This window comes from Natrix helvetica, assembly GCF_964273705.1.
Source record: "Natrix helvetica genome assembly, chromosome: Z".
Lineage (NCBI taxonomy): Eukaryota > Metazoa > Chordata > Lepidosauria > Squamata > Natricidae > Natrix > Natrix helvetica.
The window spans coordinates 46,472,313-46,493,709 of NC_138554.1; the positions used below are offsets into that span (position 1 = coordinate 46,472,313).

The 21,397-nt window shown below is 43.1% G+C and overlaps 1 protein-coding gene across 2 annotated transcripts in view; it reads right to left on the bottom strand.

Moving 5' to 3' along the window:
* Positions 1-239: 239 nt before the first annotated feature.
* Positions 240-21,397, bottom strand: part of LOC309401769 (trafficking kinesin-binding protein 1-like) — an 86,147-nt gene continuing 64,989 nt past the window's right edge. For both annotated transcript variants that reach the window (XM_081971002.1, XM_081971003.1), the window contains 6 exons: positions 13,240-13,310; positions 12,676-12,897; positions 10,376-10,665; positions 7,289-7,507; positions 6,481-6,583; positions 240-2,026 (listed from right to left, as the gene is read on the bottom strand). In XM_081971002.1, coding sequence (XP_081827128.1) covers positions 1,543-2,026; positions 6,481-6,583; positions 7,289-7,507; positions 10,376-10,665; positions 12,676-12,897; positions 13,240-13,310 — 1,389 coding nt within the window. In that variant the 3' untranslated portion in view covers positions 240-1,542. The remainder of the gene's footprint in view (positions 2,027-6,480; positions 6,584-7,288; positions 7,508-10,375; positions 10,666-12,675; positions 12,898-13,239; positions 13,311-21,397) is intronic.

Sequence of the window (21,397 nt, forward strand, 5' to 3'; positions counted from 1 at the left end):
AATCTCAAGATCCTTCTATCCTGCCAAAATCGGTAAAATGAGGGCCCAGATTTTTGGGGACAATTCTAAACTGCCCTGTAAAGTACTATAGGGTGGCATTCAGTTCTAAATGCCATTGCTATTAAAACAGTTAAGCTATATTAATAGGTGAAGCAAGTGATCTAGCTCAGTTTTCCCAACAGGTGAAGTGTGTACATGTTTGAATGTGTGTGTATATAGGCAAAAACACAGAAGACTGGTCAGGGAAACAGCATCATCATTTAATTTTGTCAACTCACAGGAGGAGAATTGTAAATGTGGAAGAGTGCAAAGTGGCCTTCGGAGAAGGAGTGCAAATGGCGTTTTGTGAAGCACACATATACGAGCATGCAAGGAGTACAGAACTAGGAAGGTCCAGGAGGGATGAGGTTGGATTTTTAATCTAACATACATAAATAGAAAAATGCAGGCATTCTTTTCAAGAGAAGAAAGAAAAACACGACACATGTGGAAGCCATTGCAAACTTGGCTTAATTCTTAAAAGAACAAGAATACTTATTCAGGAGGAATTGGGAGGAACAAGACCTATTCCTGTTTTAGCTTGGATAAAACATAAATATGGATCCAGCTTGTACAGTAGATTGGAAGGAAAAATAAAATGTTGGAATTTTGTTTCAGAAACAGGAAATTCTACATTCCCAAATGAAATTCTCAGACACCAAAGAGAAAGCAACAGCCGCTTCATTTTGGAAGTATAATACAACCACAACCAAAGCCTGATGAACTTTCATCAATATTTTTTTATAATAAACTATGATTAGGTCTTTTAAGAGGGAAACTCCACAGGCTTCATCAAGATGAAAACCTAGATACCATGTCATAGTTAACAAAGGTCGAGGATAGCAGCATTGGTAGTAAAAGAGGATGAAGAAATTCCTCACAATAAAATAAAACTTGTCACCAAAATTTCTATTTAGCCTGCCATCCCTGTATAAACTAAGAACTATAAACAGGGCAGAGACAGGTGAAAACAAACCTAAATACGAAAACAATGAGCTATGAGGATGTAGAAATGCTACTGCTAATCTTTGCTTCTCTGCACAGACAATAATTGACTCCAACCACTGCTTCCAATGCTCATTTGTCTGTCCATTGCCATTTCTAGCTGGGAAGTTCAAGGGTTTTCCCACTCCTTTTGCCCCTTGCCCCCTAACCCAGAAGGCTCTGTGACTTGTGCAATTCTAGTAGAATAATATTGACAACAAAAGGCAGAAGAAATGGGATTGGGGATACAACTACACATTGGTCTAAAAACAGTCATTTGACAGAAATGTTCCATCAGCAGTGGGAAGGAGAAAAGGAGGGAAAAAGAAGAATGAAGATGCAATGTACCCCTGTAATAGACATGCCAACCACAGTGATTCACAAGTAGTGAAGAAAACAGTGCTCTAAGCGGAACGTAAGTGCTCCTCAACCTGGTACACCCAATGTTCTAGCTGTACAACCGAGTTTTGTCCAGCTTTTCAAAAGCAGGTAGTAGGACACACAAACACCCCTTCATTTTTATTGATGCTCCACTTGATCTTGCTGGTTTTCAAGTCCAGAGCTACAATTCTTTCCCAGGTGAAATTCCTGGTTTATGGTTAGATATGATGCTTCCCCTCTAGCCAACACCTTATCGAGGCCCAGTTTCTGCAGTTTCTCTACCAGGTTCAAGCTAAAGATGCTATTCGGACTCTTCTCAGGCTTTTTCTGTTGCAGTCCTGAAGTCCAATCAACAAAGCTTTCCGAGTGGTAGTGCCACAATGAAACCGAGGAAGAAGAAAAGCAACAGGAGGGGGTTGGATCCCTAATAACGCAGGGCAGGGACACGAGCGCCAGTCCTTGGCTCTGTGCAGAAATACCTTGCTTTGCCAGTAGAGTCACCAGTCCAAGCTCCTTCTCTTTCTTCTCCTGCCTGTGTTGTTCCTTAAGGTGGGACTGAGGAGGGGAAGACAGACTCAGCCCCGTGCAGGGCCCACAAGACGGCACAACTGTATTATAAAGACTAAATAGGAGGAAGAGCAGGAAGAAGGGGAAAAAACAAGTATTTAGTCTAAAGGCTTTAATATGTTTGGGTTAGGTGCTTAATTGCAAACATACATCCCAACCCACCTTGATTTGTTCTGCAATAGCCTCTCAATCTGTGCAGGCTGAGAATTCTGGCAACTGGGAAGTTTCTTTCATGGAAACACTTTAGAACAATATCTAAATTACGTAGTATTTTCTCCACTAGGTGCAGATGCCCGTGATTACCTGGGCCCTGAAAATACTAATTTTCTACATAAAATAAGAAAGGAGCACATAATGGAACAAACCGAATGGAGAAAACGCCTTACTCCACCCTCTTCCGTTCAGTCTGCAAAGTGAAAACGAAGGAAAGCTTTGCAGGATGTGGACTTGTGCTCCATTTCCACAAATGGCTCCTGCAATTTGTGAATAGGAAAAGAGAGTTGCCCTAATATTTTGGGGCTTGACTGTGTGCTCTCTTTCTGAATTATAACAGCAGCATTTTTAAAAAGGTACTTTTTGGTTCCCTTTCAGGTAATTGAGACAGGCTCCTGGCAATTCCTGTGGGCAATGGCTGCCTTCGGTTGTTCTTGAGGCTGGCTGAGAACTAGAGAATCTGACCCTTTAAGGCTCAATCCACCACAATTTTATTTTGAATTGGGCCTTCTGCAAAGCAAAAGAAGGATCGGAACTAGCACAGTATCTGAAATCAACAGTACTATGTCCGCCGTGATACAGTCTTTTTAGCAGTCTCCTGAGCTACAGGAGGGCCGCCTACTCTAACCGGTCCCCCTTCAAGTGTGCGGGGACTACATTTCCCAAAATTCCTCAGCCATGACATCAATGCAGCAGCGCCTGCTTTCTAAAATCGGGAACCTGGTCCTGCTGTCCAGGAGGAAGATATTTCCATCTTAGTGCCTGATAGAAAAAGATGGCAAAGGCAGAAAAGCTCCAGCCCATATATTAATCCTATAGTGGCTCCTAATATTACTACCAATTGCAGGGTTTTTTTTTTCCACTGAGGCCACAGGTAGGCAACGACTGGCCATTCAGCCCCTTTCTTTCCATTTCTTCTGTGACTAATATATATTTTTACAAACATATTTACACATATATTCCTAGGGCATACTAAAAGTTAGGCCCATTGACAATTGTATAAATTGCATTAAATATAATGTACATTTTCTTCTGAGAACTTCCTTAATTCTGTGACACTGGATGTTTGAACATTCCTAAGACTGGAACATTTTCCCTTTAAATATATCAATGGGTATGTGATAGGGTAAGAAGACCTTATCCTCGTGCCATCTGTCTCTTAATTGTGAGTTTTAAAATTTTTAATCTGTGTGGTTTTAATATTTTAACATACCGCTTCTCCCCCCCCTAAAAGTGGGTGAAAATTGTGTGTTATACATGGAATGTTGCCGAAGCCCCGCCCACTCACTGGTCCCCACCCGCCAGCCATTTTTGGCCTGGAGTGTCGCATTTTCGGCCAATTCCAGGCAGCGGGGATTGGCAGCAGCAACAAACAGGCTACTGAAAATGGGCTGCAGTGAACGGGCTGTGGTGAACGGGCTGTGGTGAATAAGCCGTGGCAGCGGTGAACAGGCCGTGGCAAACTGGCCATTCCGAACAGGCCACTATGGCGGCAAACAGGCCACAGTGGCAGCGAATGGGTGGTGGCGAAAGGGCCACAGCGAATGGGCAGCAGTGAATTGGCAGTGGCAGTGCTGAAAGGGCCATGCGAACAGGCTAAATGAATACCGGATGGATGCTGGGAGGCAAAGGCAGTTTTTTTACTAGTTTTCCTCCCCAAAAAAGATAGGTATGTCTTTTAGTCCAGAGCGTCTTATAGTCTGAAAAATATGGTATTTTAATTACTTTTCTATGTATAGAAAGCCTATAAGCCACCTAGGGGCCCCTTTATAGGACTGATGGATGTCATAAAAATTCAGTAAATAAATAATAAAACGTATTGTGATTGTCCTATGAGGTCTGACTTCTGGTTCACCCTGTACGTATATCTTAGCCGTGAAAAATAGCTGTGTTACCTTGGGCCAGTCACTCTCTTTCACCCAACCCACCTCAAAGGATTGTTGTTATGGGGAGTAAAGGAGGAGGAAGGTGTGTTGGATATGCTCCCTCCCTTGAGTTATTTGTCAAAACAATAAAGGCAGGATACAAGTAAATAAATAAATAATCTGTAGGTTCCAATTGTTTGGATTTTTTTCTTTTTCTTTTGCAATAGCAATTACACTTCTATACCGCTTCATAGGGCTTTACAGGCCTCTCTAAGCAGGTTACAGTGTCAGCATATTGCTCCCAACAATCTGGGTCCTCAGAAGGACGGAAAGTTCTGAAATACGCTTTGTGTAAAGAAATGGTTGAAACTTAGAGAAAATGTTTCAGGCTCAGATATGACACCTACACTGACATCATTTTCCACAGCAGAATGGCTCCTTGCCACTCTTTTCCAAATATTAATGATTGCCCACTTTTGATTTAGGAAAACTTCTCAACAGCATTAGTTTTGTTAGCTATCCATTTTTATCTTTCTGAGGACAGGATCAGCTGCGGCCTCAGCACTGAAAGCCAGCATCACAAATTTCATTTCAGTTAGTTTGCAGAAAAGTAAGAGAGGTTGGCAGTGAAGTCTGCAAAAAAATAGTGGGTTAAAATCTTACTTTCCCAGAGAGGCTGAATCTAGCTGCCCATATCAACCTCTAGGGATGGCTGCTGGGTTTGCAAACTGCTATAGCAGGGGTGTCCAAACTTGGGAGCTTTAAGACTTGTGGACTTCAACTCCCAGAATTCCCCAGCCAGCATGGCTGGCTGGGGAATTCTGGGAGTTGAAGTCCACAAGTCTTAAAGTTCCCAAGTTTGGACACCCCTGTGCTATAGGTTACGCTACAGTGAGTTTGAATAGCATATGGCTCAGCAAACCATGGAAGCCCCGCTATTGTTTATTAATTAAATTATAATATGGTGATCTGGACACAGCAGTTGGATTTTGTTGACCTGGGTTGAAAGTTTAAGTTTGTCATATACAATTAGTCACAATGTTGTGGATAAATTCATAAGTCTCCATGTAACCCAGGATCATAACCCAGACTGAATGACTGAGAAAAACTGACTTAAATAAGGCCCTTCCTTCATTACCTTGTTCTTTTCTTACAATGAGCTGTTTAGGAGGAAGGAGTCCCATGTGCTTGGCTTATCACCCAAATCCTCATCAATCCATTATCCTTCAGGAAAGCCTTGTTAACATTAACCAAGCAAAGACAAAGAAGTTATCCAGAACAGGAGAAGGCTGTTCATTCAATGCCTCTGAACTAAGAACTCCTTTGACTCCTTCAAATTGGCAACTGAATAGGAGTATAATGGGAGAGAAGTATTTGAGCAACTGCATCCAACATTAATGTTGACCAAAGGCAGGTGCCTGTGTTTTATTATCCTACAATGACTCTTTACAGGCTTCCCGGCAGGTGGTTTCTTAGCACGGCTTCATCTGGGCCGAGTCTCAGCTTTGACTATCCGACAGTTACCATATTTTTTGGAGTATAAGACGCACCTTTTTCCCTCAGAAAAGAGGGTGAAAATCTGGGTGCGTCTTATACACTGAATACAGCATTTTTTGGTCTCCTGAAACTCCACCCCTTCGCCAAAATGGACGTGCATATCTTTTAGGAGGCTTCCAGAGTGCTTCTGGGGGCTGGGGAGTGACATATGGGCCATGTTTTGCTCATTTTGACCTCCCCCACTCCCCAGGAGCACTCTATAAGCCTCCTAAAGGCTATGCATGCTCTTTCTTTGACACAAAATGGGCCCCTTTTCACGAAAAATGGGCTGTTTTGGGGAAGTCCGCAGAGTGCAAAAACTTTTTTTTTAATTTGCCTCTTCAAAATCTTGGTGCGTCTTATACTCTGAAAAATATGGTAAGCAAGATGCCCCTAAGCATATGCAGTTATTTATTTAAAAAATAAATATATAAAGTCATTGTTTATCATGCCAATTTTCTGAACAATATTCTTGATCACCAGAAATAATTTTAAATCAACCCCAGCACTAAGGAGTTATAACTCCCTCCTCCCAGTTCTATGAACTTCCATTCTCTATTTCCTGCAAGGCCTTGCTCCTCCCTGCAGCCATTATCCAATGGGAGGAGATGAATCAAGGAGGGAAATTCTTCTGCTGGATGGAGAGGAAGGAAGCAGCAAGCAAAGATTTCTTACTTCAGGACTCCCATCCATGTGCCCTGAAATTGCGCATATCAGGAGAAATGCCTGAAGTCAGGATTTGACAATGAGGAAGGAGAAGAATGCAAGACAAGAGGTAGAAAACAAAAAAATCCCAGATGTGCCCATACACATCCTTTATGTAGGAAATGACCTTCTCTTGTAGGAGAAGGACAGGTGGCAGGAAAGTTTAAGGGAAGGGCAATAGGATGCTTACCTGGGTGTCACCATAGTAACCTCTTTGCTAGGGTGCATGATGCAACAGGTGGTGATGGTGAAAGTAGGCGGGGTCTGGGGCAGATTGTTAACGGAGTGAAAAACTAAACGGGACAGGAAAACAAAGGGTTATTGAATGAGTAGAATGGGGAGGGGAGTCATGGAGGTGGACAAACATAAAGGGAAAAAGGGAAGGGAAAAGCTTCTATGAACAATAGGGCATCACATTTCATCCAATTTGTCAGCAATGATTCATAGCCTCCAGCTGGAAAAGGAGTGGCGAACCTGTGGCTCTCAAGATTTTATTGAACTACAAGTCCCAGCATTTCTCACAGTGGCTAGGATTGGCTGAATCCGCTGGTAATGACTGTCTGAAAAAGTAGACCAGTGAAGTTCATGAACGTCAATTCCAGAATTACACAGGAAGCATTGTTGTCTGGAGAATTCTGAGAATTAAATTCATGTATCTTATATTCGTTGAGATTGAGAAACACTGAACTAAAGAAAACAGGTTCTCCAGTAGAAAGTTACTCCTGGAAGCCTTCTCTCAGACACATTCTCATGACCCCACCTCATTCATTGCCATAGGAACACTGTCAAAACACCCATAGTATATCTACTAGTAATGCTAAGTTTGGACTTCACCAATAGGCACATATTCCAATTATCACAGCTGCCAATAAATTATGACTGCTTTCCTGCAGGAAAGTTGAGGTGATGTTTACTAACTTTCAAATCAGGATTTCCTCAAATCTTTCCAAGACAAGCTAATATATACCATTAGGAGTGACCCAGCTTAGCCCACTCACCAGTTGCCCTTTCTTTGGCTTTAATTGGTATTGAGGTAGCAAGGGAAGACAAGGCGCTGGCATCAATGTCATCTTCTTCTAAGTCATTTAGATTGTGGACCTCTTCAAGATCAGTGTCAAGTTGGCGGAAATCTTTGGTTAGGACACCTGGTCGAGGGTCCAAGATTCCTGCCAGGTGAGGCCGGGCCAGCTGCTGCCAGTGGTGCAGAGTCATAGAACCTAAGAGGAGGCACAGAGGTCTATTAGAGTTTGCTGGACCCAGTGGCAAATCCCAGCAAAAATCATTTGTAGTGTGCCTAAACAGAAGTATGGGGAATTGCAAACCCACAGTATAACGAGAAATAGAAATTTCCAAACTACATGGACAACACATTAAAGGCAGGAGGGAATCTTGAAAGATTTAAGCCCCAATTGGAGAACACCAGTCACTTACAGATCGTTCTACAATGTCCTCTGGGGTATCTGTCTATTTCGACTCTTCGGGAATCCAAGAGGAACATTGTCTAATTGGTTGTGTTTCACCCATTTCTATTGTGCCATTTCATCAGGAGGTTAGCATGGTAGATTTTCTTTTTTTTTCTATCTTCCAGTTCAATTTCATAATTCACTGACTCAATTCTTCCCTTTACTATGTAGGGACCTTGCCTCTTAGCCTGTAATTTGCTTTGCTACAATAACAATAACAACGGATACTTGCTTTCCTACAATAAATTGCTTTGCTTTTAAGCCTTTATCACAGACTCTTTTCTCCTTCTCTGATTATTTCTAAGTGCTCCTGGGCAATGTGTCCTACAGCCGTGATGGCGAACCTGTGGCACACGTGCCAAAGGTGGCACGCAGAACCCTCTCTGTGAGCACAGGCACCATCGCCAACTGCACTTCTGGTTTCCAGCGTGCACATGTGTACTGGCTGGCTGATCTTTGCAGGTGCTGGAGTGCCTGGAAATGATCTGAAAACGGGCCAAAAAACGGCCTGAAAAGGGACCTGCATGCACCAGCCAGCTGGTCTTTGAGTTTCCGGTGCTCAGGCATGTGAAGACCAGCTGACCAGCGCACGCATGTGCTGGAAACCCGAAGATCAGCTGGCCGGCACGCACACATGCACACACATTCTGGTTTAGGCACTCTGTTCCAAAAAGGTTTGCCATCACTGTCCTAGGGCTTTTAACTTATTCCTCTGAGGTCTGTCTGTCTGTCTGTTTGTCTGTCTTGTTGTGTTCAGGTTTTCGGCTGAAAACACCAGCCTGAAGATGGCGAGTGAGACCTCGCTGAAACGTTGCCAAGACAATCTCAATCTTACACGGGAAAAGACCTGAATACAACAAGACTAGCATACCTACACCCGTGAAAATCTATGAATATATATATACTTAGGTTCTTCTATATTTTCACACCAGCATTTCTTAATAATGTGTAAAACTCTTGTCTTTCATTAAAAGGAGGAGGGGGTTAAAATTCCATGGACGTCTGGGGAATTTTCCTAAATGCAAACAATAGAAGAGACAGCCATGTAACCCAAAATATTGGGTATGCATGTTTCTTAAATATATTTTTCAAGGTCAGGTTCATCCTTTCAGTAAAATAATCTGCCTAAGAATGATAAGGACTTTTTATTCTTAAATCTCCACAAAGCTACATGTGAGGATCTCGATTGGTGTGCTTATCCTACTAAATATTTTGACCAGTTCCTTAGCTATTCATTAAGCTGACACATTCCTCAGATAAACTGCTTCTGGGTACCAAGCTGCTTAATCACAGACAATTAGGATATATTCACTGCATTTATTAGATTATGGCAGAAGGATTACAATGTCCAGGGTTTTCTCCTTTCTAGGACATCTCACTTATCCTTTTAAATCAGGATGGCTAGGAAGAATCCTAGATTCCTTCCCCTCTTATTTCTGCTCCATCCTTGTCCTTGCCTTAGATTGGACTCTTGTGGTTACTCTCTGTATCTTAGCCCCCTCCTTGAATCCAATTCTGATCTCAATCCTCAGTAAGTGGAAAATCTGTCCAATCATTAGGTTACATGATAAGCCGGGGATTGCTCCCACCATCGTTACAAGAAGTACATGTAAGTCTTACCAGGAATTTAACATAGCCTAAAATAAACAAGAAACAACCCCTCCCCCAAAGTCTGTACTTTTCTCCACATTAAAATGGGAAGCACTGTCCTATAACGTTTTCACGCCCCTTCTCCCCTCATTTAGATCTTGGAATGCCAGGAATTCACCCTTCCAGTTCCGTTTCCTTTTGGAATTTCATAAGATTACTTTTGGAAGTGTAGTACAGATACTCCTTGACTTACAACCAACCACAACTGAGCCCAACATTTGTTAAGTGAATTTTGCCCCACTTTATGACTTCTCTTGACATAGTTGTTAATCACAGCTTTCGTTAAGTTAGTAACACAATTGTTAAGTGAATCTGGCTTCCCCATTGATGTTGCTTGTCAGAAGGTCACAAAGGGGGATCATATGATCCCAGGACACTGCAAGCGTCATAAATATGAGCTTATGAACCAAGTGTTCAAATTTTGATTACGTGACCACGAGGATGTTGCAACAATCGTAAAGGGTGAAAAATGGTCATAAGTCTTTTTTTTTTTTCCAGTGAGGCTGTAACTTCAAACGGTCCCTAAATGAACTGTTGTAAGTCGAGGACTACCTGTATTATTCAGGAATGGCACTCTGAAAATAATGAGCTTGGAAAGCCAAAAAATGCACATTAAATGAACAACTCATAGTACCTTGTTTCCCCTAAAATAAGACCTCCCCGGATAATAAGCCCAATCAAGCTTTTGAGTGCATGCACTAAAATCAGCCCTCCCCCAAAAATAAGCCCTCCCAAAAATATTGCAACGCAGTAGCAGCCATGAGGTGACCACGCTCACCCCCTCCTGCACCTCAAAAATAATAAGACCTCCCCGAAAATAAGGCCAAGTGCTTAATCCGGGGTTCAAAAATAAGGCCAAGTGCTTAATCCGGGGGTCAAAAGAAAATAAGACCTTGTCTTATTTTGGGGGGAACACGGTAAGCTGTTTCCCTAAGTGAAGAGGGCTTCCCTGGGCTCCCCCTTTGCACTAACCTTCCATAGGTTTAACAATTTGAAGCTTATCAGGGAAGCAACAGTAGGAGCTCAAGGATGTGCCAGAACTGCTTGAATAGTTGGTGCCTATGGATGCGATGCTTCCATTGGGGGTCAGACACCCACTGAAATCCTCCGCCTCCTGAGCCAGGTGCTTCAGTTTGCGTTCACGTTCCATCTCAAAAAATGAAAGCTCAGTGCTGTAGTTCTTCTGGCGAGCAGACAAACTCTGGATAGCAGCTTCCAAGACATTGTGGCCAAGTGTACCTGATGTAGCATTCACGCCGCGGCTAAAATAAAGAGAGTTGTGAAGTTGATCTGATTCCGAAAGCACCACCATTACCCTGTTGCCAGAAGGGGAAATCCTGGTTCTCCAGATGTTGCTGAATGATAGCTCCTCATTGCTCCAGTGTACATAGTGACAATGGGGGATTCTAGAAACTGTCATTCAACATCTTTTGGAGAAGCACAGACTGACCATGATCCATCAATATGTCAACAAAAAAATAAACATCTGTCCCAGAAACAGATCCCTGCCTCAAAAAATGCATTATTGAAACTGGATGGGAGAGACAAATATGGCGATAAGAGATTAGAAAAAACCAACAAAGACATCTTGTCTTGATTTTAGTAAGAGCAAGGACTGGACATTTGGCAACTGCACTTTTATAAGATTTGAACCAAGACATTTTTCACAAGAGGCAGAAGGTACCATGAATGATAATAAGTTCCCTGGGGTTGACGGGAGATATTTTTGGGTACATCAGTCATTTGATGGGTTGTGCCCAACAATGCAATATGTCAAGAGGACATTGTTATGGTTTGCAAATCAAAGTTTGAAAAAGCAGTGCCGAAGGAGTCTAGCTGAAAGCTTTTGCCAGAGTAGGCATAGCAATTAAAGAAATAGGGTGGTAAGAGTTGATCTCCTTGTTTGTTAGAGAAATCCAAAGTGATGTGAGGAAGGAATGAGGAATGTCTTTCTTTAACTAACCATTTGTTATGGCTTTTTCATCTCAAAGTCAATGCCCCAAATTGCTTCCTAAAGATAGAAATATAGTTATTTGACAGCTTTTTCTTTATCAAAGGCCCAGCAGGGCAAAATACTTTTGATGTCCTTTAAGGCAGTCCCCAAAAATTTCTCATTTTTTTCTTTCAATAGGACTACCTCCAACTATGGCTGGTCTGGAAAGTTTGGGATCCATCAAGGTAAACAGCTTTCCCTGCAATATATGGTCCCCATAAACTGAATGAAGATGGAATATGTTGCTAAACTCCTGGGAAATAATCATAATCCAAGGCTGGACCGCCAGAAATTATTGCATTTTTGGTGTATAAGATGCACTACCCCCACCAAAATGGGTGGAAATGTCTGTGCATCTTATACAGCAAATGTTGCCGAAGCCCTGCCAACCCGCCAGCCCCCACTCTTCAGCCTCTGCCTCCCAGCAACTTGCCTCCTTACAACAAACAGCGAACAGCCTGGTCAGCTTCAGCACAGCCTGATTTACACAACCAGCTGATTGGTGGTTGGATCTGTCTCCCAGAATACCACCAATCAGCTGTTCCAGGCTTGGGGATCTCCACCACCCATCTCCCCCATCGGCGCTACTACCTATCACTGCCACTGCGTGCCCCATTTTCAGCCTCCGTGCGTCCCATTTTCGGCCTCCTCATGCCCCATTTTCGGCCGGTTCGGCGGGGATAGGTGGCAGCAGTGACAATCCACGCCACCTGGAATGGGCTGAAAATGGGGCACACACAGAGGTTGAAAATGGGGCAGCCGGAGGCAGCGATAGGGGACAGCAGTGATGGGCAGCAATGGTGGCAACAGGTGGTGGCGATACCCACAGACTGGAACAGCTGATCAGTGGTATTCCAACCCCCAATCAGCTGCTTGTGCTGATCAGAGGCAAATCCAACCCCCAATCAACTGCTTGTGCTAAATCAGGCTGTACTAAAGCTGACCAGGCTATTTGTTGTTTGATGCAAGGAGGCAAATTGTTGAGGGGCAGAGGCAGATTTTTTTTTTCTTGTTTTCCTCCCCAAAAGCTAGGTGAGTCTTATAGTCCAGAGCATCTTATAATCTGAAAAATATTGTATGTATATTTGGCCTTTAAGATCTAATCCAAGTTTCCGAAGAATATGGTCTGGATATTTGGGATGATAATTTCCAGAATTCTAGTCCAACTCATCTGAAGACTGTCAGATGGCGAACTGGGCTAAGTCAACCATGAGATATCTCCTATAGGTTTTGCAAATCTGTATTCCCACAGAGGAGTCCAGATCCTAGTAATACTCACTGGGTATCATTGAGAACTTCAGGAGCCAAGTGATATTTTTCTTCTGGCATAATGGGGCTATCCGAACCATAGTGTTTGTTACGTGGAGTGCTAAAGTGACTGCAGGCCACTGAAGCTGCTCTGGGGGAACGTGGAGGAAGACTCAAAGGGGTTGCCCTTCCCGATTTAGCTTTTGTTGCTCGTTTCACGGCCTTCACTGTCTCAAACACACGGCGGAAGCCTCTGAAAATAAGCAGACAGATGGAAATATTGCAATCAGTGATAGAAATCAAAGAGTCACATCCTTGAAATACTTGTAAGTGCCATTTTTTCCCAGTGTTGTTTTTAATAAAATCATAGCCTTTACTGTCCATAACACCAAGAAGTATTCTAAGCTCTACCTATCTGCAGACTAAGTCAGTTCAACTCCATAATTTGGTGCCTCCTCCAGCACCTCCTTCACCTCCTGATAGTGAGCATCCCTTACTTCTTCCTTCATCAACATGGTATCCCTGGAGCTATAAACTTTTTTAAAAAATTCAGGCCTCTTGCCAATCTGTGAATGCTACTGTACTCTCCACTCACTTGTACTCAGATGACCCAGAGCTGTCCATCCCTTTTCTCATTGTGCTCTTGATCTCTGCAGCCAGGGAATCCTGTAACAAAAAGTAACCATGGGCAGACTATTCTTCTGGCAGCAAAAAGTAATAGTACTTAGGAAGTTCCTAAAGATATTTCTCCTTTTCTATTCCTACTAGACTACAGCTTCCCAAGTGAGAACAGGGCTGAACAGCGTTCTCCTAAGCTCTAACCAGAAGGACACATTAGCACCAGCTATAATGTATAATGTTTGTTTGTTTAAATTTGGCGTGTATTAATCCAGTTCTGCAAACTAAGGTTTATGGCATAGTAGTCTGCCTCCAGTCAAGAAATATGTATTCATTAAACCGTTATTGAAGAAATCATCATGACTCAGTGTGATATGGAAACTGAGCCATTGACTGTTCTCTTAGCCATTACTCAGAGATGCTATTTCTCTTAACACCTGCATCCAAAGTTCATTGCAAAACAGTTCTGGCAGTTGAGTCTTGGACAAATTAAAACAATCACACTCTTAGATGTGCTTTTTCCCCTCCGCCCCCTGCCCCCAATGTTCCCCGCTCTGTAAAGGGTTGAAGTTATTCTTCCCTAAAAACAGAGCAAAGCAGAGAAGAACAGAAGAGAACAACTGGAAGCTACCTTGGAAGTCATCTAGTCCAACCGCCTGCTTAAGCAGGGACTCTATACTATTTCAGACAAATGGCTATCCAGTCTCTTCTTGAAAGCCCCCATGTTGGAGCACCCACAACTTCTGAAGACAAACCATTCCACGGGTTACTGTTCTTACCATTAGGAAATTTCTCCTTTATTTTTAGGCTGCTTCTCTCCTTGATTAGTTTCCACCCGTTGTTTGGAAAACAGTTTGACCACTTCATCTCTATGGCAGCCCATTAAATATTGGAACACTGCTATTATGTCTTATGTCCTAATCCTTTTCTTTTTCATTAGACTAGAAATACCCAATTCTTGTAACTGTTCTTCATATGTTTTAGCCTCCAGCCCCCTAATCATCTTTGTTGTTTTTCTCTGCACTCTTTCCAGAGACTCAGCTTTTTTTACATATTGTGTGACCAAAACTGGATGCAGTATTCCAAGTGTGGTTGTACAAAGGCTTTGTAAAGTGGTACTAATACTTCACATGATCTTGAATTTCATTTTATCAGGTAAGTATCAGTGTTCAAGTCTGTTGAGATTCTTTTGGATCTTGAAATTATCTTCTGGAGAGTTGGCTATTTCTACCAGCCTAGTGTCATCCGCATATTTGATGCGCTCCCCTTCTATTTCCTCATCTAGATCGCTGATGAAGATATTGAAGAATACCTGGATTAAAATAGAACCTTCGGACACTCCACTACTTACTTTCCTCTAAGTGGATGTAGTTCCATTGAGGCTACACGTTGAGTACAGTTTGTCATCCAGTTACAAATCTGGTGGTGATGCTATCTATCCCACAATTTTCTAGCTTACCGAGAAGTAGATTGTAGTCTACTTTCTCAAATGCCTTACTGAAATCTAAATGTACTATGTCCAGAGCATTTTGCTGATCTACTAAGTTAGTCACTTTGTCAAAGAATGAAATAAGATTTGTTTTTCGTATGATCTGTTTTTGATGAACCCATGTTGGCCACTTGTTAATGCTTCTACATGTTTGCAAATTTGTTGCTTGGTTATCTTTTCCAAGATCTTCCCAGGTATTGATGTCAGGTTGATTGGTCTGTAATTTCCTGGATTCTCCCCACCCCCACCCCTTTTTTTTTGAAGATGGGAACCACATCATCTCTTTTCCAGTCCACAGATAGTTCCGTGATGCTCCAAGAACTTTGAAAGATGTGGTTCAATGGTTCAGAAATCGTATCTGCCTGTTCCTTCAGAACTCTGGGATGTAATCTGTCAGGACCTAGTGAGTTGAATCCATCTAGAGCTGACAGATGTTATCTTATCTTATATTTGCTTATTTTCTTATTCTAATTTGCACTTCTAGGCTATCTTTTGCAGTTCTGCTTTTGGTAAGTTGGGTTGTATTTTCTGAAGACAGAGGCAAAGAATGAATTAAGCAGTTCTGTTTTCTCTCTACTGCCTGTTACTTCCTTGCCATCTTCCCCCATTGATGAACTGATTGCTTCTGTGACTTGTTTCTTATTTTGTATGTGTTGAAAGAAACCCTGTTTATTATTTTTGACAGGTGTTGCAAATCTTACCTCATTCTGAGCCTTAGCTTTCCTAACTTCAGTTTTGCAAGTCCGGCCTATTTGTTGATACTCTGTCTTAGTTATGTGTCCCTCTTTCCATTTTTGTTCTGATTCTTTTCTTCTTCTTTCAGTTAATCAGAGAGTTATTTATGCAACCATATAAATAACTCTCTTTTCTTGCATTTCTTGTTTTTCTTTTCCAATGTTATTTAGCTGGACTGGGTTTTTATGATCATATTTTTCAAATTTCCCTAAGCTTCTTGAGTTGATTTCCCCATTAAGATTTTCATCCATGGAATCCTTCCCAAGCTCTGAGTTTGTTTCAGCTTCTTTGAAGTCTAAGACTCTGATTTGATTATGCTCTGTTGCTTGTGTCCATTTTATTTTGAACTCTAATATGGCATGGTCACTCTCTTCCAAATTTCCTTCAACTTCTATCCCCCCATCACTTTTCTGTTAGTAAAAATAAGGTCTTGTGTGACTGACCCTCTAGTTACCTCCTCTACTTTTGAATAACAAAGTTGGTTGGCCAGGAATCTGTTCAATTTCCCACTTATTGCTGATTTTGTCTCCCAGTTAATGTCTGTGTAATTAAAATACGTCACTACTCCTTTGAGGAGCAAAAAGGGAAGGGCCAGTGTGTAGCAGAGTTTAATGTGTGGCTAAAGGAGTGGTGTAAAAGGGAAGGCTTTGGTTTTATTTGTCATGATGTCTGCAGCTGATCCAATGAAAAACTGTACAAAAGAGATGGTTTGCACCCATCCAAGAAAAGGACTGACTTACTTGGCATTAAATTTACAGATTTTCTGGATAAACATTTAAACTGAACAGCGGGGACAGAGAATTAATTGATACAGAACATTTCTTTCCCCAGCAATCTAAAATTCATAGGGTTATCAGTGCATGTAACACAGATGTTTGTGTGGGTAAGATTATCACTCCTGCTGTCAAGCAAAACCAAGCATTTAATAGTGAGTGCCATACCATGTGCATGAATCATACAAGTGGCAAGAAAATAGGGGCAGTCAGGCATAACACAGGTTATGTAGACAGTAAACATAGAGTCAATCAAAATGGACTCAAATGTCTATACACCAATGCACAGAGTATGAGGAATAAACAGGGCGAATTAGACATTCAAGTAAAAGAGGGCAGATACGATATTGTTGCCATTACCTAAACTTGATGGGATGAAACCGAAAATGGAACATACAGCTAGAAGGATTTAAATTATTTAAAAGAAATAGACCAAATAAAAGAGGAGGTAGAGTTGCACTATATATAAGAAATAATTACCTCTCTACAGAAATAGAGCACAACAATGATGAGAACTATCTTGAATGCATTTGAGTCAATATTAAAGGTTGGGGGAGAAATGACATTGCCATAGGTCTATACTACAGGCCACCCAACGAAGCAGAGGAAGTAGATGAACTTTTTGCTAGTCAGCTAACTAAGGTATGTAGGAAGCACACCACAATAGTAGTGGGGGATTTTAACTACCCTGACATCAACTGGGAAACAAACTCTGCACCAAGTGGAAGATCCAACAGGTTCCTAACAAACCTAGCAGACAACTTTGTTTCCCAAAAAGTAGAGAAGGGAACAAGGGATCAGCCATATTAGACTTAATTCTCACTAACAGAAAGGAAATGATAGAAGGTGTTGAAGCCACAGGAACCCTGGGGGCAAGTGACCATGCAATATTGGAATTCAACATTATGCAAACACAAGTAGTAGAACAAAGTGAAACTAGAGTCTTGGACTTTAAGAGAGCTAATTTCAATAAACTTAGAGAGAGCTGGGAAAAATTCCATGGATGAGAATCCTCAAGAGGAAAACAACTCAAGAAGCTTGGGAAATTTTGAAAAATGAGATTACAAAAGCCCAGTCTAACACAATACCAATGAAGAAGAAAAATAACAGCTCCCAAAAGAAACCAGCATGGCTGCATAAAGAACTCTCTGACAAATTGAAAGACAAAAATGATAAGTATAAAAAGTGGAAAGGGGAGGACATAACTAAGGCAGAATATTAGCAAATAGCCCGAGCATGTAAAGATGAAGTGAAGAAAGCTAAGGTTCACAATGAAGAAAGGCTTGCCACAAAAGTAAAAAATAACAAATAAAGCTTCTTCCAACATGTTAAAAACAAGAAAAAAGTTAAGGAAACAATTGGTCCATTGCTGGGAGAAAGTGGCAAGAAGGTGACAAGCAACAGGGAGAAAGCATAACTATTTAACTCATCTTTTGCATTTGTCTTTACACAAAGGGATAAAACAGTCCAACCTATCAAAAACAGCACCACAAAAATCAGATTAGGAACCCAAATTGAAATAGGGAAGAAAATGGTAAGTGAGCACCTGTCTACCCTAGACAAGTTCAAATCACCAGGACCAGATGGATTACACCCAGGGTTCTGAAGGAACTGGCAGACGAGATCGCAGAACCACTGAACTATATCTTTCAGAGACCCTGGAGCACCGGGAACTACCAGAGGACTGGAAAAGAGCTGATGTGGTTCCCATCTTCAAAAAAGAGAAAAAAACAGATCCAGGAAACTACAGACCTATCAGCCTTATCTCAATACCAAGAAAGAATCTGGAAAAGATAATCAAGCAACGAATTAGCGAACACCTAGAAGCAAACAAAGTAATAGCCAAAAGCCAACATGGATTTGTCAAAAACAGATCATGTCAGACTAATCTTATTGCATTCTTTGACAAAGTGACAAAATTAGTGGACCAGAGGAATGCCGTCAATATAGTTTACTTGGACTTCAGTAAGGCATTTGATAAGGTAGACCATAACTTACTAATAGATAAATAGATCTGTTGCCCCCGAGGATTTGGACAGGTTGCGTGGACGGCTGCGACCCACCACATGTTTAATGGACCCGTGTCCCTCCTGGTTGGTACTGGCATCTTGGGAGGTGACTCGAGGCTGGCTTCTGGGCCTGGTGAATGCCTCATTGGGTGAGGGATCCTTACCAACTGCCTTGAAGGAGGCGGTGGTGAGGCCCTTACTTAAGAGGCCTTCACTCGACCCAACGGAGCTAGCTAATTATCGTCCAGTCTCCAACCTTCCCTTTCTAGCGAAGGTTGTTGAGAATGTGGTGGCGCAGCAGTTTCCACGACACCTTGACGAATCCGATTATCTAGACCCACGCCAGTCCGGCTTCCGACCCAGGCACAGCACGGAGACAGCCTTGGTCGCGTTGGTTGATGATCTCTGGAGGGCCAGAGATAGAGGTTGTTCCTCTATCCTGGTCCTATTAGACCTCTCGGCAGCTTTTGATACCATCGACCATGGTATCCTATTGCGCCGGCTGGAGGGGATGGGAGTCGGAGGTACCGTTTTGCGGTGGTTCGGCTCCTACCTCTCCGACCGGAAGCAATGTGTGTTGACAGGGGGGCAAAGGTCGACCCTGAGGCCACTCACTTGTGGGGTGCCACAGGGGTCGGTCCTCTCGCCTCTCCTGTTCAACGCATATGTGAAGCCGCTGGGTGAGATCATCCGTGGTTTTGGGGTTGAGTACCATCTGTATGCTGATGATACTCAGCTGTACATTTCAACCCCAAACCACCCCAACGAGGCTGTCGAAGTGATGTCCCGGTGTTTGGAAGCCGTCGGGGTCTGGATGGGGGACAACAGACTCAAACTCAACCCCTCCAAGACTGAGTGGCTGTGGCTACCGGCACCTCGGTTCAGCCAGCTGATTCCATCGCTGGCCATAGGGGGCGAACAATTGCCCCCTGTGGAACGGGCGCGCAATTTGGGCGTCCTCCTTGATGCCCGGCTGTCAATGGATGACCATGTGGCAGCCGTGGCAAGGGGGGCGTTCCACCAGGTTCGCCTGGTGCGCCAATTGCGCCCCCTACTGGACTGGGATGCCCTGCGCACGGTCACTCATGCGCTGGTGACGTCCCGCCTGGACTACTGCAATGCTCTTTACATGGGGCTGCCCTTGGGACGCGCCCGGAGACTGCAGTTAGTTCAGAACGCAGCCGCACGGGCTGTGATGGGGAGTACTAGGTACTCCCACGTAACACCTCTCCTGCGCGAGCTGCACTGGCTGCCTGTGGTTTTTCGGGTGCGTTTCAAGGTCCTGATTACCATCTTTAAAGCGCTCCATGGCACAGGACCTAGTTACTTGCGGGATCGCATCCTCCCACACACATCCCTGCGGCCAATTCGCTCTCACAGGGAGGGGCTTCTCCTGGTGCCGTCCACTAGGCAATGCCAGCGGGCGACACCAAGGAGTAGGGCCTTCTCTGTGATGGGCCCAACCCTCTGGACTGACCTCCCCCCCGACATCAGAACCACCACTGACTTCCGCTCCTTCCGGCAAAAATTGAAGACTCACCTGTTCCGATTAGCGGGCCTGGCATAATTACAACTGTTACCTCCTGGTAGACGTACTATTAACTGGTTATTTTAGGGGTATTGCTTTTAATTTAATTTGTGTGTTATTTTTAGGGGTTTTAAAATTATATTTATATATACTGTCTAACTGTACAGTTCTTTTTAACTCTATTTTTAACCTCCTCCATATTTAACTTTACATATTTAATTTTCCTATTTATTATATTGTGATGTATTCTTTCCATGGACTGTACACCGCCCCAAGTCCCTTTTGGGAGAGGGGGCGGTCTAGAAGCACAGTAAATAAATAAATAAATAAATAAATAAATAAATAAATAAATAAATAAATACATACATACATACATACATACATACATACATACATACATACATACATAATAAATAAATAAATAAATAAATAAATAAATAAATAAATAAATAAATAAATAAATAAATAAATAAATAAATAAATAAATTAGAAGAATATGGGTTAGACAGCATCACCACTAGATGGATGCGTAACTGGCTGACCAACCCAGCTCAACGTGTAGTCCTCAATGGAACTGCATCTACATGGAGGGAGGTATGCAGTGGAGTACCCCAAGGCTCTGTTTTGGGCCCAGTACTCTTCAACATCTTCATCAATGATTTGGATGAGGTAATAAATGGGGACTCATCAAATTTGCAGATGACACCACGCTGGCAGGAATAGCCAACACTCCAGAAGATAGGCCAGTGATGGCGAACCTATGGCACAGGTGCCACAAGCGGCACGCAGAGCCATTTGTCAGGGCATGTGAGGCGCTGCCCTGTCAGCTGGCCAGCGCGCATGCGTGCGCTGGCCAACTGAGTTCACCTTTTTAAAAGCCATTTTTCGCCCTCCCCAGGCTCCAGAGGCTTTATAGGAGCCTGGGGAGGGCGAAAAGAGCCTCCCCCCCCCCCCCCGGAGGCTTCAGGGACAGTCCGGAGGCTTCACTGACGCCTTCGGAGCACTTAAAACCACCCTCTGAGCAAACTGGAAGTGACTTCCGGGTTGCTCGGAGGGTAGTTTTAAGCGTTCTGAAGGCTTCAGGGAAGCCTCCGGACGGTCCCTGAAGCCTCCGGAGGGCCTCCAGGGGGGCAGGGGAGGCTCTTTTCACCCTCCCCAGGCTCCTATAAAGCCTCTGGAGCCTGGGGAGGGCGAAAAAAGCATGTAAAATAGGGGGGTCGTGCGTTGTGCGCGCATGCGCACTGGGGGGGTCACGTGTTGCATTATGGGTGCGGCACGCCCGCACACGCCCCTCCTCCACTCCCCCCACTTGTGGCACGCGAGCCAAAAAAGGTTCGCCATCGCTGAGCTAGGCTAAAGATACAGAAGGATCTTGACAGACTTGAACATTGGGCACTATCTAATAAAATGAAATTCAATGGTGAAAAGAGTAAGGTTCTACATTTAGGCAACAAAACCGAAATGCACAGGTACAGTATAGGTGGTACCTTGCTCAACAGTAGTAACTATGAAAGGGATCTTGGAGTCCTAGTGGACAACCATTTAAATATGAGCCAGCAGTGTGCAGCAGCTGCCAAAAAAGCCAACACAGTTCTAGGCTG